Source organism: Cricetulus griseus, chromosome 9, assembly GCF_003668045.3.
Source record: "Cricetulus griseus strain 17A/GY chromosome 9, alternate assembly CriGri-PICRH-1.0, whole genome shotgun sequence".
Taxonomy (NCBI): Eukaryota; Metazoa; Chordata; class Mammalia; order Rodentia; family Cricetidae; genus Cricetulus; species Cricetulus griseus.
Genome location: NC_048602.1, coordinates 19,402,733 through 19,427,966, shown reverse-complemented (window position 1 = coordinate 19,427,966; position 25,234 = coordinate 19,402,733). Strand labels below are relative to the sequence as shown.

The following is a 25,234-nucleotide window of genomic DNA, read 5'->3' as shown; positions in this document are numbered from 1 at the left end:
CCTTTAATCCCAGCACTTGGGAGGCAGAGGCAGGCAGATCACTGTGAGTTCAAGACCAGCCTGGTCTACAAGAGCTAGTTCCAGGACAGCCTCCAAAGCCACAGAGAAACCCTGTCTTGAAAAACCAAAAAAAAAAAAAAAAAAAAAAAGTAGAATTTTGCAGTTATTTTTATGACCAAGGGAAAGATATGTGTTATGGGTTGATGGTCAGAGAGTTAACATACCATAAAACATCTTATGGTCAGTCAATTCTCAGAACAATGGAAACCATTTGCAATGTGCAATTCACAATGTTATTGAGGGAGAACCACTTTAAAAAAACCTTAACCTCTAGCTAAGGACATGATCAAAATCTGTTTAATTTAAAAGAAAATGGAGTAAGCTGCCTTTTAACAATCCAAAGGCAACAGGAGTGAATGATCTTATTGGGTATGGCTTGCACAAAAGACTTCAAAGCTCACCACCCCAGTGACACCCTTCTGCCAACAGGCCACACCTACTCCAACAAGGCCACACCTCCTAAAAGTCACACTCACTTTAGGGGCCATTTTCCTTCAAAATACCACATTCCACTCTTTGGCCCCCAAAGGCTTATAGCTATATCATAATGGAAAAATTCATCCAGCGCATCTTCAAAAGACCCCAAAGTCGATCACAATCTCAAAAACAATGTTTAAAAGTCCAAGGTTTCTTCTGAGAGTCATGTAATCTCTTTCACTGTGATCCCCTATACAATGAAAATAAAAAAAAAAAAAAAACAGATCAAATATTTCCAACATATAATGGCACGGAGCATGTCGTGTCATTCTAAAACACAGAGAAGGGAGCATAGTAAGGAAATACTGGACCAAAACAAGATCAAACTCTAAACTCTGCATTTCCACATCTGATCTCAAAATGCTCTTCAGAGCTCCAACTCCCTGCAGTTTTGTTAACTGCAACACACTTCTTTCTCTTGGGATGGTTCCACTCCCTGTTGGCAGCTTTCCTCAGCAGGTATCACATGACTCTGGCATCTCTAACATCTTAGGGTCTCCATGGCAATCCAAGCTTCTCCTTTACAGCTTCACACAATTACCTCTCTGGTCCTCCATTCAGGGACGCCCCCGACACGGCCTGGCCTCAGTAGCTTTCCTCAGTAGAGGAGGTTTCCACAACTTTCTTCTACCCTTGAAGCCAGAACTACTAGGGTAAATGTGCCTCATTCTCTTGCTTACTGGGGCTGGAACATGTCCGGGTCTTTAAATTATGTCTTTACCAGCTTTCTGTATTTCATAGTTTTCTTCACTGCCTAAGGGTGGCTCTTCTGGAACTTGCCCTGTAGACCAGGCTGGCATCAAACTCAGAGATCTGCCTGCCTCTGCCATCCCTGTGCTGGGATTAAAGGCGTGCATCACTATAACTGGCTCCAAGCTCTTCTTTAATACCTTTTCACAAGTTAGAAACTTATCTGGGTGGGATCTTGCCCTGAGGTCACTACTCCCTTTGTTCCATTTCTTAAGCTGTTTATCTCCCTGGACACAAAATTTAAATCCATACCAGGTACTGCTTTTCTCAAATTGTCCTACATCCTGTATTTTTTTCTTTCTTGTCCAGCTTGATCCTTTTATAAATCTTCAGTACAGTTACCATTAACAACCACAAGACAGAGTCAATACTAGGCTGTTTTGAGATTTCTCCTGCCAACAGAATTAATCAAAACTCGTTTACCCCTAGGCAGACCCTTTGGACAAGGGCAAAAGGCATCCTTATTCTTCACCAAAATATCACCAGAACAATCTCTAGGCCCCACACTAACACTCTTTTCCACAGTACCACTGACTTCCATGCTTCTAGTAGGATGCTCCATTAGTCAGCACTTCAAGCAGATAACTGTTTTCCCAGCCCACAGTCCTGAGGTCTATATTCCTTCAAACAAAAACATACTCAGGCCTCTCCCATCAATACCAAAGTGCCTGGGCCCAACTTCTATCTTAGGGTTTCTATTGCTGTTAAGAGACCCTATAACCATGGCAACTCTTACAAAGGGACGCATTTAATAAGGATGGCTCACTTAATAGTTCTGAGCTTTAGTCCATTATCGTCATGGGGAGAAGCAAGGCAGCATGCAGTCAGAGGTGGTCCTGGAGGTGAGTGTCCTTAGATCTTGATCCAAAGGCAAAAGGAAGTGGACTCAGACACTGGGTGGTATTTTGAGCAAATGAGACCTCAAAGACAACCTCCATAGTGATACTTCCTCCAAAGAGACCACACCTACTCCAACAAAGCCATACTACCTAAGAGTGCCACACCCTTTGGTGATCATTTTCTTTCGAAGCACTACAATCATCATGCCTGGCATTACTATGAAATTTAGGATATTGAACAAGATAAATGTTTTTATTATAGTTTTTCCCATGGGTGGTTTTGTGGTTCAGAGTACTGCCTGCTCTTCTAGAGAGCCAGGTGTCAGTTGCCAGCACATTCAGCAGCTCACAATTGCCTTTACCTCCAGCTTGAGAGGATCTGATACTCTCTTTTGGATTCCACAGGCAGGAAGCATACATATAATGTACAGACACACAAGCAGTCAGATGTTTTTTTTAAAAAGATTTTCACACAGAATTGCAGAATTTTAATTTAATACAAACTCTGATACTTTTCAAGATTTAAACCTTTAAAGGCTTTTACAAGTTTCTAATCTTTGTTTCTTTTATGTATACTGTTACGATTTATAAGCAGAGAACACAAGATAATAGTGCTATGTCATTTTGTTTACATCAGTATTTTTCTCTTCAGTATGAATTTTCTGATGTGCTCGAAGAATTGAGGACTTAGTAAAAGATTTGCCACATTCCTTACACATGCAAGGTCTTTCTCGAGTATGAACTCTGTAATGTGCTCTAAGAGTTGAACATTGGGTGAAGGATTTGCCACACTCTTTGCATTTGTAAGGTTTCTCTCCAGTATGAATTTTCTGATGTATTTTAAGATACGAGTTGCTAGTAAAAAATTTGCCACATTCCTTACAGAAGTAAGGTCTCTCTTTAGGATGAACTCTTTGGTGTTTTCTTAGATTTGAATACTGGGTAAAGGATATGTCACAGGCTTTGCATTTATAGGTTTTCTCTTTAGTATGAATTTTCTGATGTGCTTGAAGAGTTGAGCACTTAGTAAAAGACTTGTCACATTCCTGACATCTGTAAGGTTTCTCTCCAGTATGAACTCTCTGATGTCTTTTAAGATGTGCATTCTGGGTAAAGGATTTGTCACATTCCCTACATTTGTAAGGTTTCTCCCCAGTGTGAGTTTTCTGATGCATTTTAAGACTTGAGTTCACATTAAAGGATTTGCCACATACTCCACATTTATAAGGCTTTTCTCCAGTATGAACTCTCTGATGTCTTTCAAGACTTGAGTTCACATTAAAGGATTTGCCACACACCCCACATTTATAAGGCTTTTCTCCAGTATGAACTCTCTGATGTCTTTCAAGATTTGAGAACCAGGTAAAGGATTTGTCACAAACACTACACTTATAGGGTTTTTCTCCACTATGAATTCTCTGATGTAAAGTGAGGCTTGAGGTGGTATTGAAGCATTTATCAAATTTACCAAACTGGTGTGGTTTTCTTCCTATGTAGATTGATTGTTGCCAAAGATCAAATGTAGAGCTGAAATAGTCATCATATTCTCCCTGCCTGTGCTCTTTCTTTGCAGTGTACAGTCTTAGATCTTGAGTAATGTTGAAACACAAATTTAAAGGTCTCTCACAGTCTGTAGATCGGCAAGTCCCTTCTCCAGTGTGCATGCTTTCATGTCTGTCTGGGTTTGATGAGTCAACAGAGGCATCCCTGTGATTACTGCATGTGTAGTCATTGGAGTTTTCTGTAGTTTCACTTGTTCTATAAAGTGCACATGTGGAGGGGTCATGAAGGACTTTGCCAAGCTCATTACACTGACAAGACTCCTTTTCAGTCTTCACATGCTGATGGACAGGATCGGATTTGCAATAGTTCCCTGAAAATGAGTAGAAGTCATATTAATAGGGCTTGCCCCAAGATTAAACATTTGATAAATGACTGTTTCCCTAAGTTCTCTCATAATATAAGTCACCAGCAACTATTCTGAATAAAGCTCGTAGTAGTTGAACTTTTTCTTTCACTTTAATTATATGGATTTTCACAAAAAGCAGTAATAACTTTTGAGGGAGATGAAACAAATGATTAGAGAATCAGTACTTAGCTTTGAGATGGTGTTCAGTCATTGATTATATTTAGAATACGTTTCTATTTTTATGTTTTTTTTTCTCAGAAATTGATGGAGAAGAAAGAGCTTAATGCCATCCCAGGTTCACAGTGTTTGTACCTACTAATGAACAACCATGAAGAGTACTGTTCATTTTATTCTATTTTATTTTATTTTATTTTTTTTTGGTTTTTTGAGACAGGGTTTCTCTGTGGCTTTGGAGGCTGACCTGGAACTAGCTCTTGTAGACCCCGCTGGTCTTGAACTCACAGAGATCCACCTGCCTCTGCCTCCCGAGTGCTGGGATTAAAGGCGTGCGCCACCACCACCTGGCCAGAGTACTGTTCATTTTAATATTAAAGGCCTACTTAAAAGAATCAAAGGGCTTATTTTTCTTTTTCAGATACCATGAAAAAGTTCTTTCCTACTACCAAACTTTGCCTTGATTCCTCTCATTTTCCTGATAGTTTAACAGAGTTCACAACCTTTGAGTCAGTACAAGCCAAACGTTCTCACCCACAAAGACAAGGTTGTTATAATTCTCCAGCATCACATCAATGTACAGAGCCCTCTGAGCAGAGTCCATGAGTTCCCACTCCTCCTGGGAGAAGTCCACAGTCACTTCCCTGAATGTCAACAGACCCTGAAACAAAAAATACAGTTTTACTGGAAAGAGTTCATTTTGGACAATAAGGAGATTTAAGCAATTAGGGATGTTGATGAGTGAAGACCATTACTCAAAACAATGATTTCTAACACAGTCACACTCTATAATGAATGTTCTAATCCTGTGAAAATAAGATGACACAATATTCTGACAAGAAATATACATAATGCAAGAAATACAATTGAGGTCTAGACATGTCTGTCTGTTATGAATGCTGTGTTTGTGTCATGAGGGATAAGAGTATATATGTCTCAGAAGGAAAATATGTGATGAGGAAATGTGCTTTTAAATACTGTACCTACAGATAATGCTACAATGACTCAAAACCTTACTAAAAACCAGAAACAGAGAAACTACAAGACATAGGGACTACTCAGGAGGACACTGGGATGGACAATGACTTCTGGATTAGAAAGAACACCAACAGCACAGAAACTGACCAAAGCATCAACACATGGGACTACATGAAAATACAGTTTCTGCTTGTCAATGGAAACAGTCAGCAGAGCACACAGACACCACCAGAATGGGAGACAATCTGTACCAGCGACACTTTGAATAGCAGCTCATACCTAGAATTCACTGAGAATTACACGAATTAAATTCCAAGGACATGCATGAAACTGCCAATCAACAAATGGGGAAATGAAGTGAATAGATACTTTTACAAAGACAGAAACAAATGGCTTGTAAATTTTGCAAAACGTGGTCAGGATTCCTAAAGTGCCATAGTGGAAATGTAAACTAATAATATTTTGATATACCGCCTCATCCCCGGAAGAATGACTGTCATCAACCAATCTGACCACAAATGTTAGAGAGGATGACAAGAAAGGAACACTTATAAACCGCTGTTTTGCTGCATATGTGAGTGGGGAAACAGATTAATGAACTCAAATGGAAATCAGCATGAAGATTATTCAAAACTTACAGATAGAACTAAATATGACTCTAGGCCTTTCACTCCAGGGCGTATACCCAGAAAACTTCACAGTCCACTATAGCGACATTTACTCCCATGTTTACTGCTGCCTATTCAGCAGAGCAAAGTACTAGAATCAAACTGAACACCCAGCAGCAAATGAAAGGGTAATGAAAACAGAATAATGAATGGATAGTCAGCTAAAGAGAAAAACATAATAAAATGTGAAGGAGAATGTATGGATTTAGAATGTGCAATATAAAGAGAGGCCATACAGTGTCAGAAATCATGTCTTCCCTCATAGGCAGAATGTAGCCCATGCTTTGTGTTTATGGAACCAATGCATATGTGGCCACAGTAGAACATAGAGAAAAGAGAACAAGAAAGGTTAATAACAAGCCTACAGATCACCATATAATAATCAATACCCCAAACATACAGAATAAAGAGAAAATATTAAGAGCAGCAAAGGAAAAGGGTCAAGTAACATATGAAGGCAAACCTATCAGAATTACACCTGACTTTTCCATGGAAACTCTGAAAGCCAGAAGGTCCTGGATAGATATTCTATCTATACTAAGAGACCATGGATTCCAGCCCAGACAACTATACCCAGCAAAGCTTTCAATCAATATAGATGAAGAAAACAAGATATTCATGACAAAACCAGATACAAACAATAGATATCCACCATTCCAGCCCTACAGAAAGTTCTGGAAGGAAAACTGCAACCTAAGGAAGTGAACTACAACCAGAAAAATATAGGCAACAGATAATCCCACTTTACCAACAGCCAAAAGAAAAATAGGATGGAAGCCCACACATAATTTTACTACCACCACCAAATCCAAAAAAAAAAAAAAAAGAATGAACAATATGAACAATCAATGGCCATTAATATCTCTCAATATTAATCATCTTAACTCGCCTATAAAAAGACACAGGATAGCAGAATGGATAAGAAGACAGAATCCATCCTTCTGCTGCATACAAAAACACACCTCAACTTCTAAGAATTAAAGGTTGGGAAAAGATTTTCTAATCAAATGGACCCAAGAAACAAGTCGGGGTAGCAATCCTAATATCCAACAAATTGGACTTTAAACTAAAATCAATCAAAAGAGATGAAGGAGGTCACTTCTTACTCATCACAGGAGAAATCTATCAGGACGAAATCTCATTTCTGAACATTTATGCCCCAAATACAAAGGCATTCACGTTTGTAAAAGAAACATTACTAAAACTCAAATCACACATAAAACCACACACACTTATAGCAGAAGAGAAGACTTCAACACCCCACTCTCAACACTGGACAGGAACACCAGACAGAACCTTAACAAAGAAACAAAGCAAATAATAGAAGTTATGGCCCAATTGGGCTTAACAGACATCTGTAGAACATTCCATCCAAACACAGAAGAATATACCTTCTTCTCAGCGCCACATGGAACCTTCTCTGATCACATAACTGGTAATATAGCAAACCTCAACAGGTACAAGAAAATTAAATAACCCCCTGTATCTTATCAGACCACCATGCTTTAAAGTTAGAATTCAACAACAACATGAATCGCAGAAAACCTCCAAACACATGGAAATCAAATAACGCCCAATTGCACAATTCCTGGGTTGAGGAAGAAATAAAAAGATTGATGACTGACTTATATGCCATCCTAGAGCCTTCATCCCGCAGCTGGTGGAAGTAGAAGCAGACACCCACAGGTATTCACTGAAGTGAACTGGAATCCACTTGCAGAGAAGGATGAGTGATGAGCTAAGGGGTCCAGACCAGGCTGGTGAAACCCACAGAAACAGCTGACCTGAACAAAAGGAAGCTCTTGGTCCCAAGACTGATAGCTGGGAAACCAGCATGGGACTGATCCAGACCCCAGGAACGTGGGTTTCAGTGAGGAAACCTCAGATATCTATGGGACCTCCTGTAGTAGTTCAGTACTTATCCCTAGCATAGGTGTGGTCTTTGGGAGCCCATTCCACATAGAGGGATACTCCCTGAGCCAAGACACATGGGGGAGGGCCTAGGCCCTATCCCAAAGAATATGACAGACTCTGATGACCCCCTGTGGAAGGGTTAACCCTCCCTGGGGAGCAGAAAGGATATGTGATAGGTAGGGTTTTAATTAGGAGGGGAGGAGGGGAGGAATAGCGAACTGGGATTGACATGTAAAACAATCTTGTTTCTAATTCAAATAAAAAGTAAAATTTAAAAAAAAGAAAAAGACAAAAACCAAGGTTGAGGAAGGACTCAATGCAGATAACGAGCACCAGCTATGAAAAAGGATATAAAGCTAAATGGTTTTTTTACTTCTAATTCTGTCATTTTTTTCCCCTTTGGTTTTGGGTAGTAGATAATCACAACAAAATATATTCAGGAGTGAAAATATAAAATCTCACATGAGGCTCCAGAGCTTCTGTTCACAATGACTACTCTAAAAAGTACCAGAAGCACAAAATTAAAGGCTCTCAATGCCTCCAAATAAAACATTTCCAGAAAACATAACTGACATGACCAATGACCTGGGACGTATGTCCTGTAGAATCAGCCATTTCATGTTGTTTCTCTTGGTTGAGTTTCTCTTTCAGGAACAATAGACGGCTTGCTAAATTGATGTCTTGCTGCCCTTTCATATAAAGGAGTTAAAAGGGAAAAGCAAAAATTAGTAAGGAAGGCTTTTAAATAACAATGTCAAATGACATGGAAACACCCAAGACACAGAATATTACTAGGTACCTGGTCAGTGGTTTCAAAGCCAAGGAAGCATGGAACCATATTTAAAATTTATGGAGAAAAATCACTGTCAACCATACATGTTGTTGCACCCAGAATAATCCTCTCTTAAAATTGATGGAGACTTACGTGCATTTGAAGACAGTCATGAATTAACATTGGACAATCTTATTCCCCAAAGCAGCAAGCACATAATAAATTTGAGAAAATATTTACACAGGAGAATCAGAGGAATTATACATTATAACATGGGAAATAATGAATTTCATTTGAAGAATAGATAAACATAGGAGAAATGGGAAGATGGCAAACCACTAATTCTCATACAGAATGAAAAAAAAAAGCAACCCCAATAACCCAACCTGTCACAACACCAAAAACAAAGGGATAGTGAGTAAAAACCCTAGCAACAAAATATCTAGCCACTCTGGAAATCAATATGAAAAATCCTCAATTAAATAAACAAACTCTCAAGTTAAATAAATTCAGCATATAACCTAGCTGTTCCATTCCTTGGTATATGGTCAAAGGACTCAACATCCTACTCCACAGATGTGTCCTTGGCAATGTTAATCACTGCTTTACTCACAATAGCTATAAAAAGTAACCTACCTAAAGGTCCTCCAAGTGACAAATTGATAGTGAAAATGTGGTACATTTACACTATGGAATATGATTCAGCTGTAAAAAAAAAAAAACCTGAAATCACGAGCTTTGCAAATAAATGGATGGATGTAGAAAAGAACATACTGAATGAGTTAACCCGAACAAGAAAGACAGACATTGCATGATCTCTCTCATAGGAAGTTCCTAGCTCCAAATCTTTACATTTGAGTCTACAACCTGGAGTGACTGCAGTAACCAGAAAAGTAACAACAGATGACGGTGGGGTGTGCAGGAGCAGCAGAGATGGAGTAACAGGGAATAAATGATCTGCCGGCAGAAATGGAAAAATGGGGAGGGATGGAGAAGGGACAGAGTTCAATTCCCAGCAACCACATGGTGGCTCACAACCATTGGTTAAGATCTGGTGCCCCTGAACCATACTTCTGGAATCCAGTTGTGGAGAGGGAGGAGGGATGAGCAAAGGAGCCAAGACGGTGCTGCAGAAACCTGCAGAAACAGTTGACCTGACCTACTGACAGCATGGAGACCCTAGTAATAAAGCTGCAGAAACAGCATTGGACCAAACCAGGCCCTCTGAATGTGGGTGCCAGCTAGGAGGCCAAGACAGTCTATGGGACCTCTAACAGTGGAGCCAGTCTTTATCCCCAGAGCACAAATGGACTTTGGGACTCTATTCCCTAAGAAGGGATACTATTGCAGTCCAGATACAGCAAGGAGGTCCTTGGCCCTCCCCCAGATGATATGACTGACTTTGAAGGTCCCTGGTGGAGGGCCTCACTATCCCTGGGGATGAGTTGGGGAGTGGGTTGGGGGTGGGGTTGGTGGGGAACATGGGAGGATAAGAGGTCGAGGGAATGGGGGGATGGATATGTAAATATGAGTAGTAATTAAAGACTTTAAATAAAAAAAAGAAAAAAACATCGGTGCCCTCTTCTGACCTGCAGACATACTTGCAGGCAGAACACTGTGTATAAAATAAATAAATCTTTAAAAAAACAAAGGTGAAAACTGACCTGTTGCTTCATGTTCTTTTCAAACACAAGACAACCTAGAAGAAGGGCTGTCTTCTCTAAGACTCCAAGCAATTCCTATCACAATCCTATTTCCATATTTTACAGAAAGTAATCCTGAGAATACCAAGAAATGGCAAAGAGCCAGAAAATACTAAGAGGATCGAATTTACAGGTGATCTCACAATATACTATAATTACAGCATTTGAAACCAAATGGAATTGTCATGACCACAGACAATAAGAGACATCCATTGGAAACCAGTTTAGACTGAGTTTAATAATCTGTAAATATTTCCTGATTCTTATCAAAATTCTGTTGGTATCCCTTTCAGGAATGGAGACATTAACCTAAGATAATGTGGTAGAATAACAAAGCACAAAAATTCTGAAAATAAATAAACCTAGAGGTATTAATTTTCATCCTTTTAAATAATATGTTAAAATAATAGAAATGAAAACTTTTAATATTGGCATGAAGACATGATCTGTGATGTGAACAAATATGGGCAGTGTTACTCACACGCATACTCACATAAAATTCTATTTGCCTCCCAGTACCACGTCTTTTGTAGAACCATCCCTTTCCACATACCTTTGCTTCACACCTATTATAGGTATTCTACATCAGGATAATGAGATTTTATGAAGTAGAGGTTTCTAGAATTATTTCTAGTGAAACAGAATGTGGCAAAACTGATTTCCAGTCCCACTTGCACATTCATTTGAACCCCTTTCCAACTCTTCAAAAATCCCTCCACCATACCTGCATCCTTAGCCACTGTCTCCTCCTCTCTCTCCACCTTCCAGGTGCCTCTGTTCTGCTGCACAGGTGAGTAGGTCTGGGTGATCAGTGAGCCCTGCACATGAGAAACAGATTGTTCAGGAAACCCCTGGATTTCTCACACAGTACTGTGCTCAGCAGATGAAGAGAACACTAACTACAGGATTATACAAATGATCCCCCAATTGTCATGCAGTGTCAGAAAATATTTAGAAGTATTCATTTTCAGTTAGTGTAACTGGAAGGCCACTTCCAATCAAATCTCCATCAAATCTCAGGGGCAGAAATGGAACTGAATGATTGGGATGAGAATATCATACCCTAGTGACATTCTGAATTTATCATAGATCCAAGATGATGGAAGCTTTCACTTCCCAAGGGACACACAGGAAGAAGAGAGAACATTTCATGTAGATTTTCTTTGTCACCCTGTGAGACTCATTCACACAAAGCTCACACACTTGCAGGTTAATTTGCCAAGAAACACTCAGGAGCAGCAAGGGAGACTGCAAGCAAACTCTTCTCACCCACAGAAAACAGACTGCTGCAAGTCTGTAACATTCACTCTCTGTAGAAAGCCTTTGGGTTTTGTAAGCTGTATGTAAGCATGTCTGTGATGTCACATGCACAGCCAACGCCTTTACAGTTTCTCACCTTCTTGCACTTTTAAGGTTCGACTCTAGAATGAAGATTCTTATGGTAAACAAAAGGGGAAGCTTTATTAGAGCATTTTCTTGTTTCTTTCATGATGAATTCTTTTTATGTCTACAATTTCAGAACCAGGGAAAGGATTTACCCAAATGAATGCGTTTTAGGATTGGAATTTACAATGAACAGCAACACATGGAGTTCATATATACACGGTATATTTTTATATGGTTCTTCAGAACTACGAGTTTTATGATGTACAAAATGAGAGTGTTTTGTCACTTTTTTTTTGTTAATTCGTTTTGTGCTCATTATGACTTTTTGTTGTTGTTACTGGGACAGTTTATGTAGTCCTGACTGTCCTGAAACTAACTATGTAGACCAATATGGCCTGTGACTCAAGAGATCTTCCTATCTCTCTCTCCTAAATGCTTGCATTAAAGGTGTACATCACCTTGCTTGGCAGTATTATGAATTTTTGGATGCTGATAAAGATAAATGTTTTTATTATAGCATTCTCCAAGGGCAGGAGATAGAGCTTAGTGGTCAAGAGCATTGGAGGGTTCAAGTCCCAACACACTTAGCAGCTCACAATTTTCTGATAATCCATCTTCAGGGGGCCTGATGCCCTCTTCTCGCCTCTGCTTTCTCAGGCACAAAGCAGACATGCAGTGTACAGAAATATTTGCATGCTATGCCACCATACACAGGGGGAAAAAAAAGCAAAACCAAACCAAACCAAACCAAAACACTTCCCAGTTATGTTGCAGAGCTTAATTTTAATGTAAACTCTGTGATATTTTCCTAAGATTTAGACCTTCATTAAAGGCATTCAAGTGTCTTATCTTTATGGTTCTATTATGTATACTGGTAAGCAGAGAATTCCAGAGAACTGCTACGTCACATTATCTACAATAGTATGTTTCTCTCCAATATGAACTTTCTGACGTGCTCTGAGTTAGGAGCACCTAGTAAGACTTGTCACATTCCTTACTACTGGAATGTCTCTCTCCACTGTGAACCCTCTGCTGTGTTCTAAAACATGAATTACAGGTGAAGGATTTGTCCCATTCCCTACATCTGCAAGGTTTCTCTCTGGTATTCATTTTCTGATGTGCTCTAAGAGTTGAGTTCAGAGGGGAGGATCTGTCACATACCTCCCATTTCCCTCCAGTATGGATTCTGGAATGCCCTTTAAGACTTGACTTTTCAATAAAGGACTTTCCATATTCTTTGCCTTTATAAGGCTTCTCTCCAGTATGCAATTTCTGATGGCTCTTAAATCCTGACAACTGACGAAAAGACTTTCCACATTCTTTGCATTTGTAAGGTTTCTCCCCAGTATGAAGCCTTTGATGGATTTTAAGGGTTGAACGCTGGGTAAAGGATTTTTCACAAAAAGTGCACTTGTAGGGTTTCTTTCCAGTATGAATTCTCCGATGTACACTGAGGTTTGAGGCAGTACTGAAGGATTTTCCACATTCCTTACACTGGTGTTGCTTCTCTCTAATACAGATTGTTTGCTGCATGAGTCTGTACGCAGAGGTGAAATAGTCATCATAGTCTCTCTGCCTGTGGTCTTTCTTTGCAGTGTAGACTCTCTGATCTTGAGTCATGTTGGAACACAAATTTAAAGGTCTCTCACAGTTTTTAGATTGGCAAGCTTCTTCTCTAGTGTGCATGCTTTCATGTCTGTCTGGGTTTGATGAGTCAACAGAGGCATCCCTGGGATTACTGCATGTGTAGTTATTGGAGTTTTCTGTAGGTTCACTTGTTCTATAAAGTGCACATGAGGAGGGGTCATGAAGCACTTTGCCAAGCTCATTACACTGACAAGACTCCGTTTCAGTCTTCACATGGTGATGGACAGGATCACATTTGCAATAGTTCTCTGAAAATGAGAAAAATTCAGATTAATAGGGCTTGTTCCAACAATAAACATTTGATAAATGACTTTCTGCCTAAGTTCTTTCTTAAGATAATTTAACCAGCAACAACTTAGAATAGAGCTCACAATAGTTAACCTTATCCTTTCACTATCATTATATGATTGTCACAAAAATAGAGTGATAGCCTTCAAGTAACTGGAAACAAATAATCGCTGACTGAATATATTCAGAATACATTTCTGTACTTTTAAACTTTTTTTTTTCTCAGAAATTGTTGAAGAAGAATATAATCCAATCCCAGGTACAGTTTTTGTACTTACTAATGAACAGCGATGAAGATTATAGTTCAGAAGACCCAATGCCTTTTAAGATCTAAGGCTTACTGAAAACAAAAGGTTCCCCCCCCCCAAAAAAAATAATTCACTTAAGATTCTTCAAAAGTAATGGATGCAAAATCAAGGATTCTGCCAGATGTCTGAGGCTCTAGATCATCAGTTCTCAGCCTGTGGGTTGTGACCATCTATAAAACACATATTTCCGATGACCTTAGGAACTGAGACTTCACTTAGTAGCAAAATTTGTCAAGAAGTAGCACTCAAAATAATTTTATGGTTGGGGGTCACCACAACGACAGCAAATGGATTACAGGTTGTCACATTACCAACACTGACAACTGGTGCTCAAGACCATTTGAGGCAGGGCTATCACAAAAAGCTACTGCTTATTTCAATCCACCATTGACATACATGCAGGTAGGCAAATACATAACAATCCTACTTCACATTAGGCCTATAATTGGTAAAATTATTCCAATCTAATTTCAACATACTGAAACAAAATTGCATTTTTGTACAAGCACTGTCACCAGAATTCATGTGCAATAAGGCACAATGTCTTCTAACATTTTCCACAGGCCACATGCATCCTGGGGCCAGGACACTACACTAATTTAAATGATCAGAAATTCTTTCAATTGGAATTGAATAAAGCAAAACAACATTCTCAGCTCTTGCTTTCTCTCTCATTGTTGTCCTGCTCATTCAGTAGCCCACCCTGGTTGCAGCTACTCTCTCCTCTCCACATTCCAGAACAATCTTATTTGCTTCAGACAGGTGCCTTGCATATAATAATACATGTGTTCTGGGAGGTAGCCCATGATCCATGCTAGAATTTTTAGAAAAAATACAGATATCTAACACAGTACTGAGCTCATTACATGAAGAGAATATAAAAGAATACAGGAATGATTTCCCAATTTCTATTTCCTATCAGAATCTTTAATGTATTGAGGGAGATTTTAAGTTCCCACATCTTAATTTTTCTCACAGTTAAAACAATGTCAGGATGGGCATTCGAATCCCAGCATTCGAGGTGTATCTCTGTGAGTTCGAGACCAGCCTGGTCTACAAGAGCTACTTCCAGGGCAGCCTCCAAAGCCACAGAGAAACCCTGTCTCGGAAAAAAACAAAACAAAACAAAAAATAATGTTAGGTGTAATGGCAGTGTGCTTTTAAAGATAGGGGTGCAAATACTATGTGCTACTTAGTTTCTGAATACATGTGGAACTAACATGAAGGGTACATGACAGCTCTAAAATGAAAAACGTAAAAGCAAAAACAATACCAAATACCAAGAAAAAGAACGCTTTTACTACCATGCACTCCCTAGTCTCTTGCTGTTTCCAAGACAGCCTAACAGAGAGTTCACAATCTATAAAGTTTGTCCATACAAAGCTTGAGTTAGGAATTCTATAAGCAAAATGTTCTCACCTACAGAGACTAGGTTGTTGTAATTCTCTAACATCACATCAATGTACAAAGCCCTCTGAGCAGAGCCCAAGCATTCCTTCTCCTTTTGGGAGATGTCCACAGTCACATCCCTGAATGTTGATAGGCCCTGAAACAAAAGGCAGAGCTTGATCACGTGACACTAGGCAGGATGCTTTTCTGGCTATAAGGAGAGTTAAGGAAATTGGGGATGCAATCACTGAAAAAGATGATTTCTATACAGCCACACTGTACAATGAATGTTCTAACATCTGACATCAGGGAAGTGTCTAGGGATCCACAAGGATGACTCCAACTAAGAATCTAAGTAATAGTGTAGAGGCTACCTTAAATGCCCTTCCCCTATGATGAGGTTGATGACTACATTAAATGCCATCATAGAAGAGCCTTGACCCAGTAGCTGATGGAAGCCGAAGCAGAGATTCATAGCTAAGCACTGAGCCGTACTTCTGGATAGTCAAAGAGTTTGGGATTTTTCCCACAGTAACATTGAGTGTGACACTGGGTACTACAAATTTTAATGTTAATATACAAGATCAAATAGTCTGTAGAATTAATTTCCTGACAATACTGGGCCACTTCCAAGCAGTGAGAAAAGTCAGCATTAGCCACATTTCATAGAATCCAATTTTTTCTAAAAATAGTCAGAAGCTGACTCACACAAACAACAACTTCAGACGTTTTGAAGAATATTTCACTCACAAAGACTTATAAAAATTGAGGGTAGCCCAAAAACACATCAAATAATGTTTAAGTTACAGCTCAGCAGGTACATGTAAGTTACAGTTCAGCATGTATATGTAAGTGTAGGAACTGTGAGTGCATTTGGGAGTGACATAGATTTCCTTCGAGAAAATGATTATATTAAATTCTGAGAATTATATTAGATTCTTATCTTTCACATTATAAAAATCCATCCAAGGGGCTGGAGAGATGGTTCAGTAGTTAAGAGCACTGACTGCTCTTCCAGGACCCTGGTTCAATTCCCAGCACCCACCTAGTGGTTCACAACTGTCTAATTCCAAGATCTGACATCCTCACACAGACATACATGCAGGCAAAACACCAATGCACATGAAGTAAGAATAAATAAATGATTATGCTGGGTGGTAGTGGCACACGTTTTTAATCCCTGCCCTTGGGAGGCAGAGACGGGTGGATCTCTGTGAGTTCCTGGTCAACCTGGTTCTATAGAGTGAGTCCCAGGTAAGGCTCCAAAAGGTACAGAGAGACCTTGTCTCAACCCCCCCCCCAAAAAAAACCCCCCAAAACCATTCAAAATGAATCAAAACCTCATTTAAAACCAGATACACAATGGCAGTGGTGGTGCCAAGCATTTCTTTAATCCCAGCACTCAGGAGGGAAAGGCAGGTGGATCTCTGTGAGTTTGAAATCAGCCTGGTCTACAAGAGCTATTTCCAGGACAGCCTCCAAAGCCACAGAGAAACCCTGTCTCAAAAAACCAAAACAAAAAACAAAAAACAAAAAAACCCAAAAAAACCCCAAACAATTGGATATTAAAACTATAAAGTTCCATGTGAGGCTCCAGAGCTTCTGTTCCCAATGATTAACTGTATAAAAGCACTTTGAGTTGTATAGGCTTTGGGTCTGGTAAATTTCAGGATGTGATATTTTTGAATATTCAAAACATTTTAAATGAGAAAGTTAAAAAAAGTCAGAAGCAGAAAATGAAAGACTTCCAATATCTCAAACTATAACATTTCCATAAATAAAGGAGACATGACTACTGACCTGGGGCATGTTGACCATAGAATCAGACATTTCTTTCCGTTTCTCTTTTATGAGTTTCTCTTTCAGGAACAATGACTATCATGGCTTGCTGACCTTTCATATTAAGGAGTCAAAAAGAAAAAGAAATGTCAAACCACAAGAAAAGACACAAGAAACAACATCATGATACAATGGCCAGGAGAGCATGGGAAGATATGTAGACTTAGAGAACGTCACATCGATAATATTGTTGCAAAGAAAAATTCTATCTCAAAATTGATGGAAACATGAGTGCGTTTTTTTTTTTTTTTTTTTTTTTTTTTTTTTTTTTTTTTTTTTTTTTTTTTTTTTTTTTTTTCCCCGAGACAGGGTTTCTCTGTATAGCTTTGGAGCCTATCCTGGCACTCCGTCTGGGGACAGGCTGGCCTGGAACTCACAGAGATCCGCTTGCCTCTGCCTCCCGAGTTCGGGGATTAAAGGCGTGCGCTACCAACGCTCGGCACGAGTGCGTTTTAAAAGTCATGAATTAATCAAATTGATTTTACAAAAGCAGCCCTGCAGATAATAAATTAGAGACCAAACATACACAGGAGAGTCAGGGGAATCATCTATGAGAACATGGGAAATAATAAATTTCATTAGATGAGTAAATAAATACATGAGAACTTCGAAGTAATCCATGAGCAAGACAGCAAAGCACTAATTATCACAGAGAAGGAAGAGGAATACTGCCAATAATTCAACCAGCAACAAAAAAAACCAGCAGCAAAAAAAAAAAAAACAAAAAACAAAAAACAAAAAAAAGCATGTGGAATAAAAACTTTATGAACAAAAAAAATCCAGGCACTCTGGAAATGAAAACAGAGACTCCTCAATGAAATAAGCAAATTCGCAAGTTAAATGAATTCAGCACGGTGGCCCAGCTGTTCCGTTCCTTGTCTTTTTCTCAAAGGACTCAACATCCTATTGCAGAGACACTTGCTCAGCCACATAACATTGCTGCTCTATTGACAATCCCTACAAAATGGAAACCATCTGCATGTCCTTGACCTGACAAAAGGGCAGTGAAAGTGTGGTGCACACACCTTATGGAATATGATTCAGCTGTAAAGAAAACTGAAATCATGAGCTTTGCAAGGAAATGGATGGATGCAGATAAGAACATATTGAGTGAGGGAACTCAGACCCAGAAAAAAACAGACATTGCGTGTTCTCTCTCATAGGAAATTCCTAGCTCCAAATCTTCAGATGTGAGTATACAACTTGGAGTGACTGCAGCAACAACAAGAGTAAAAAGAGAGAGAGCACTGTGGTGTGTGGGGAAGTAACAGAGATGGCAGTAACAGGGATCACGTGATCTAAAGGGGGACATGGAAACAAGGGGGAGGGATTTAACTATGGGGAAGGGACAGATACAAACAGAGGAGGGTAAAAGAACAGGAAGGATGTCTAAAATATCACAAGGAGTCACACCATTATCCATTTACCAAAAAATGCCTAGATTACGTAATCTAGTCTGCATGGATACACATTTAGAATGAAAACGAACTGCATCTGGGCTGATGATGAGCCTCAAAAGAGCTATAGATTTTCTAACAAAGCAACCAACATCGGGCATGAGAGGCCTGCTTTGAAGTTGTTGGTCACAGCTGTCCAAGATCCTCCTCAGTCATTATAGGCTATTGCTGTTGTCCATGGTTGCCTCAGAGAGGTAGAAGGTGAGTCCCTATTGTTGAAGAAGCCATGCCCTTTGTAAAGAAAATCCAGAAGACTTGAGATGGTTATGACCTTAAAGCTTCTCCCTGGGGACTAGCTCTCATGGTACCAGAAGGCAACGTGCAAACTTCCAAAGGAGGGAGCCAGCCAATAGTCCTACCCAGCTATGACACCTGTGAACCACAACAATGATCTGCACTGCACGATGACCTTAAGGGTGCAAGAGTGGTACTCAAACCTTGGTGGTAACCAATGGCTTCTAATTGGATTAAGACCCTCTCAACAACAGGGAAATCATGCCTGGTACAGGAAACCTAGCCAGTTTCCCTAAGTCAAGGATCTTAGAAGGGGATCTACAACTACTACTTTACTAAATCAGTCTAATCCCTATCTGCATTCTAAATATTTACCCTTATTCTCACAGATGAATGTAGTCCTCACCCTTTATCAAGGAAGGTTATTTTAGCAACACATAGAGATTGTTGCAGAAAACTGCAATCAATCAAAATGCAGACTTGTGATGCTCAGTCCCCACTGACACATAAACAACACAACTCCTTCACCTCAGCTCAGGGATCACTGAGAAGGGGGATGGGAGGGTATTGTAAGAGCCAGAGGAACAGGATGTTTGCTGTGACATTGTGTCTCCTAGAAATGTCAGAGACGCTACATGCATGAAATCTTACAAACATGGCTGCCTAAACATGAGCAGAAAAAGGACAACATCAAGAGACATGCTAACATGGAAGGAAGAATGCTCACTAGGCCTCCAGGATGGGCTCCAAAGCTACAAAGAGAAACCCCGTCTCAAAAAAAAAGATCATTTACACAAAAGGAAGGGGACATAATTTTTATATTTGCAGTATTTTTGGACTTCAAACATGACATTTAAACTTCCCATAATATACATCACAGAAATAGTAACGAAAAATGTAGAAACTGTATTGATGAACTAATTCTTTGGATACAGAGCAGCCCAAAGAAAATGATCCAATGCCCTAGATATCCCAGTGTGATTCCAAATCACATTGCAGAGCCACCAACAGCACCATGGGAATGGGAAAGACAAACAGCCCAATGTAAGACAGCAGCAGATCCAGAACCCTTCCAATAGCTATGATCCCATCAATGTCATCAAAGTACCACAAACATGTGTGATGGGGAATGTACTTCTGTGTATGTTCATCTTATTGATTGTTGAATAAAGTAGTGTTTGGCCAATGAGGCAGCAAGTTAGGTGGGACTAGGAGTCAAGGAGGATTCTGGGAAATGTAGTAAAAAAGTGGTGATCCAGGCAGGAAGTGACATAGCAGGGAGACTCATATTTAAGCAAGGACAAGCAGGAAGTGGTTCCTTTTCCCCTTTGCTCTTCCTCCTGCTCTCTGCTTGGAGCCACCATGTGATCCTGGGGATGAGGACGCCAAAGGAAGGCGTCCAATAAGATAAGTCTTATAAAATATATAGATTTATGATAATTAAGACTGAGTGAGCAGATGAGAAATCCTAGTCATTGGCCAAGCAGCATTCGTACCTAATATAAGTCTCTGTGCATTAATTGGGGCCCTAACTCGGCGGGCAGAACTCAGGCGGGTGTCGGAAAGATTTATCATAACACATGTGTTGCATACTAGACAGCTTCTTCAAACACGGGTGTTGGGAAAAGTATCTATCCGCATATAAAAACATGAACTTAGTTTCAAATCTCTCCTACCATGCAAGGAATCACAGACCTTCACCTATGATCTGAAAGCATGACACAACCGGACAACGCTTGGCCACAGTAGGCACAGACAAATATTACTGTGTAAAATTAAAAAGCATCCAGAGAAATGGTAACAATTAAAGGTATGAAGAGATCGGCTGGAGAGATGGCTCAGGGGTGAAGAGCACTGGCTGTTCTTCCAGAGGTCCAGAGTACAATTCCCAGCAACCACCCATCATAATGGGATTTGATGCCCTCTTGTGGTGTGTGAATGCATAATAAACAAAGAAATCTTTAATAAAAAATTTCTAAAAAAAAAAAAAGTATGGAGAGACAGCCTACACAGCATATACATTTATTAGCTACCCATTTATACTACAATGGATAAAAACCCAGAATCTATAAAAAAAAAAAATCTACAAAGGAACATATTATGTTCAACAGCAGTTAAACTGGCCAATATGTACATATTAAAAGCCCTACATTGTAGGTGGTAAGATAATGTAAATTTAATATACAGAATATTCAGAGTGGGGTTGAGATCCTGTCTCCACCTGCCCATTTCTGTCTCCACCTCCCTAGAGCTGGGATTAAAGGTGTGCACTAGGACCCCTGACCAGTATGTATGTATGTATGTATGTATGTATGTATGTGTATACAAATATGTATATCTGATTTTTTGAGACAGGGTTTCTCTGTGTAGCCCTGACTGATCTGGAACTCACTCTCTAGACTCAAGAGATCCTCCTGACTCCGCCTCCCAAGTGCTGGGATTAAAGGCGTGTACCACCGCCCAGTTTACTTCTACTGTTGTCAAAAATCTGTTGTCATTATTTTCAGGAATGGAGAAAAAAAACACTAAAAGGTACAAAATGTGCTAGAATACCAAAGCTCAAAAATTCTTCTTCTTCTTCTTCTTCTTTTTTTTTTTTTTTTTTAATTTTTTGGTTTTTTGAGACAGGGTTTCTCTGTGTGGCTTTGTAAACCAGGCTGGCCTCTAACTCACAGAGATCCACCTGCCTCTGCCTCACGAGTGCTGGGATTAAAGGCGAGTGCCGCCATCGACAGGCACCAAAGCTCAAAAAATTCTAAACACAATAAATAGACCTAGAGCTATTATTTTTCATGATTTCATAATGTATTAAAATCTGACATGGGGACTAATTAATATAGGATGAGGTGTGAATGACAGCATCACTCACATGCTGAGTGAAATTCAATTTGATTTGCTTCCCAGGGTCAATTCTGACTTAGAACTCCTTCTCCTACCTTTAACAAGGTGAGGGGACCTTTCTCAGTGTTTAAGTCTCTAGAATTCTTTCCAGTGAAACAGAATGTGGCTGAACTGGTTTCCGGTCCCATTTCCCCACTCACTCCATCCCTTCTCCCTCTTTCACCAATCCCTCCACCATACCTGCATCCTTAGCCACTGTCTCCTCTCTCCTTCCAGGCCCCTCTGTTCTGCTGCACAGGTGAGCAGATCTGGGTGATCAGTGAGCCTGCACATGAGAAAGATTGTTCAGGAAGCTCCTGGATCTCTCACACAGTACTGTGCTCTGTAGATGAAGAGAACACTAAATACAGGATTATGCAAATGATTCCCCAATTCTCCTGCAGTGTCAGAATACTGAAAACAATTAGAAAGCATTTTTGGTTATACCTTAACTTGAATCCCACATCCAATCACAGTTCCCTCAAATCTCAGGGGCAGAAATGGAACTGAATGATTGGGATGAGAACATTGTACACTAGTGAGGTTCTGAATTCATCACAGACTCAAGATGATTGGAAGCCTCACACCGCCCAAAGGGACACACACAAAGAAGAGAGAACAATTCTTGAAATTTTTCTTTTTTTCCTTTGAGGATTTCCCTCTATTCTGTGGGATGTGAGACTCGTTCACACAAAGCTCACACACTTGCAGAGTAATTTGCCAAGAAACCTGAGGAGGAGCAAGGGAGACTGCAAGCAAATAATTCTTTGCCATGGAAACCATTCTGCTGCAACTCTGCAACATCCAGTCTCAGTACAAATCCCTCAGGGCAGGGTCCAGGCATTGCCTCTCCTCCTGGGAGAAGTCCACAGTCACAACACTGACTGTCAACAGACCACAAAATAAACAACAGTTTGGACATTCGTGTTGGTGAACACCTTTAATCCTAGCCCTCAGGAGACAGAGGTGGGTGGAACTCTCTTTGTTCCAGTTCAACCAGTTCTGCATGGTGAGTTTTGGACCAGGCAGAGCAACACTGTTGAGTTCAGGTCTCAAACAAAGCAAACACAACAACCAAAACAACAACAAAAAGTTTGGTCATATGTCTATGGACAGAGTGCTTTTCTTGAACCAAGGAAAGAAAAGATTAATGTAGACATTTTTCTGATCTAAATGAGTGATCATTTTTTCAATATCATCTGCATCTCTCTTTTTTTTTTTTTCTTTTTCCTTTTGGCTTTTTTCAAGACAGTGTTTCTCTGTGTAGCCCTGGGTATCCTGAAACTTACTCGATAGACCAGGCTGGCAGTGAACTCAGAGATGCACCTGCCTCTGCCTCTCTAATGATGGGATTAAGACCTGCGCCACCACCACCTGATTTTTGTCTTTTCTAACTGTGAAAATACTGTGATCTGATACCATGAAGCAGCATAGTGTGCTTTCCAGACTCTAAGTTGTAACATTAAGAAGTCAGTGTAAGAAGACACGCTTCTTTTTCTTTTTTGTTCCTTTGAGAGGGTCTCACCATGTAGTTATGGGTGTCCTGGAACTCACTACGAACGCCTGGCTGGTCTCGAAATTATTGAGATCAGCCTGTCTCTGCCTCCTGAGTGTTAGTATTCAAGGCTTGGGCTACGAAGCCTGGCAAAGGCACTTTTCAGAATGCTATATTTACATCGGAGTGCCTGACCGGAGACGAGAAATTAATGAGGGACTAAAGATTTGCTTTTAAATGTTAATATTTACAACCACACCTGTGGAGCTCGAAAAAAATATTTTCAGATTCAATTAAATCTGCAAGTATTCCTTTGAGCACTATTTATTATCTAAAAGGTCTCGGGGGTGCCAAGTCCCCAGGTCCTGTCTTGAATAGGTAAGTTGCTTAACAGGAAGTTAGCACGATGAATGTGAATTTCAAGAGCTCTTTGCTATCAATCATAGCAAAGAGAAACGCGTTTGCAAATATCAACAGACAGATTAAAATATTCTACTAGAGTATTCTTATGTGAATAGTTTGGCAACTAGAAGATTGATAGAAAAAAATCAAGATTGGTCTAGTTCATATGATCTAAAATTTATCGACAAAGGAAAGACATCCACAGCACAATTTGGGAGCCGGCTTCCTGATGAGCAGCAGAGAAACCGCTCGCACCCCCGCTCCTTCCTCCCTCCCGGGTCCCAGCCCCGCAGCTCCTCTGACCTGGGAGCTTCCAGGGCCGCCGGGCTGCGGTTCCCGCCACTGCGCTGCTGACTGCTGACTTTCCCAGGCCGCCCCGCGAGCGCGGACACCGCGGATCCCGAGGTCTCAGGTCCCCGCGGACCCGCCGTGTCCTCTGCACCCGGGTCTGCAGCGCGCGGCTCCCACCGTGCAGGACCCCGAGCAACGACAGGGAACGGGCGGTTGTCACTTCTGCCTTTGGGTCTGCAGTCCACTTCCCTGTCCTCATCCACGAGATTCCCCCGCTTCCGCTCACGTCACTCCCCTAACCCCTCCAACTCTGCACCCTTCATCTACACCCACCCAAGGTCCAGCCTCCTCCATGCACTGTTTCCGGGTGACTGTCCCCACCCCATCGGGAACTGTCCCTCCCCCTGCATCTTGCACGCAGCTCAGCCCTCAGGCCGCCCTGGACCCGCTCTGCACAGACTCCACACACGCTTGCTGCAGCCTAGACCAGAGCTGCAGCCAGGAGGACGCTGCACCCCGGTGTCTGACCCTCTCATTCTGAGTTTTGACCACTTCTTATTGAAATTGTTCAGTCTAACGTTTCATTTTGGGTTTCCAGTTCCTGGCTTATAAACTCTTACAGAAAAAGGCAGCAACAACCCGAAATCCTGATGTTCACCTTCCATACCATAAACACAAACTAAGATGAAATATTGCTGCCCCAAAACCACCATTTCCATAGCTGTGTCCCCTAAGGAGATCAAAGTGGACGAAACCCCCGTCATACACACACACACACACACGCACACGCACACGCACACACACACACACACACACACACACACACACACACACACACACACACACACACACACAGACACACACAGACACACACACACACACACACACACAGACACAGACACACACACACACAGACACACACACACACACACACACACACACACACACAGACACACACACACACACACACACACACACACAGACACAGACACACACACACACAGACACACACACACACACACAGACACACACACACACACACACACACACACACACAGACACACACACACACACACAGACACACACACACACACACACACACACAGACACACACACACACACACACAGACACACACACACACACACACACACACACACACACACAGACACACACACACACACACACAGACACACACACACACACACACAGACACACACACACACACACAGACACACACACACAGACACACACACACACACACACAGACACACACACACACACACACACACACACACACACACACAGACACACACACACACACACAGGAGACCCACTGGTTGAGAACTACTGCTCCATATGACCCATCGCCCTCT

General features: G+C 40.7%; 1 protein-coding gene across 1 annotated transcript; it reads right to left on the bottom strand.

Moving 5' to 3' along the window:
• Positions 1 to 335: 335 nt before the first annotated feature.
• On the bottom strand, positions 336 to 24,128 carry LOC100756278 (zinc finger protein 345). Its single transcript, XM_027433955.2, has 9 exons — positions 23,873 to 24,128; positions 21,874 to 22,015; positions 17,063 to 17,155; positions 15,293 to 15,419; positions 12,792 to 13,525; positions 10,969 to 11,062; positions 8,355 to 8,458; positions 4,744 to 4,870; positions 336 to 3,999 (listed from the first exon to the last, which is right to left on the bottom strand). Exons 3-9 carry the CDS (start codon positions 17,090 to 17,092, stop codon positions 2,741 to 2,743), a joined length of 2,475 nt encoding a protein of 824 aa, XP_027289756.1. The 5' UTR covers positions 17,093 to 17,155; positions 21,874 to 22,015; positions 23,873 to 24,128; the 3' UTR covers positions 336 to 2,740.
• Between the last annotated feature and the right edge of the window lie 1,106 nt (positions 24,129 to 25,234).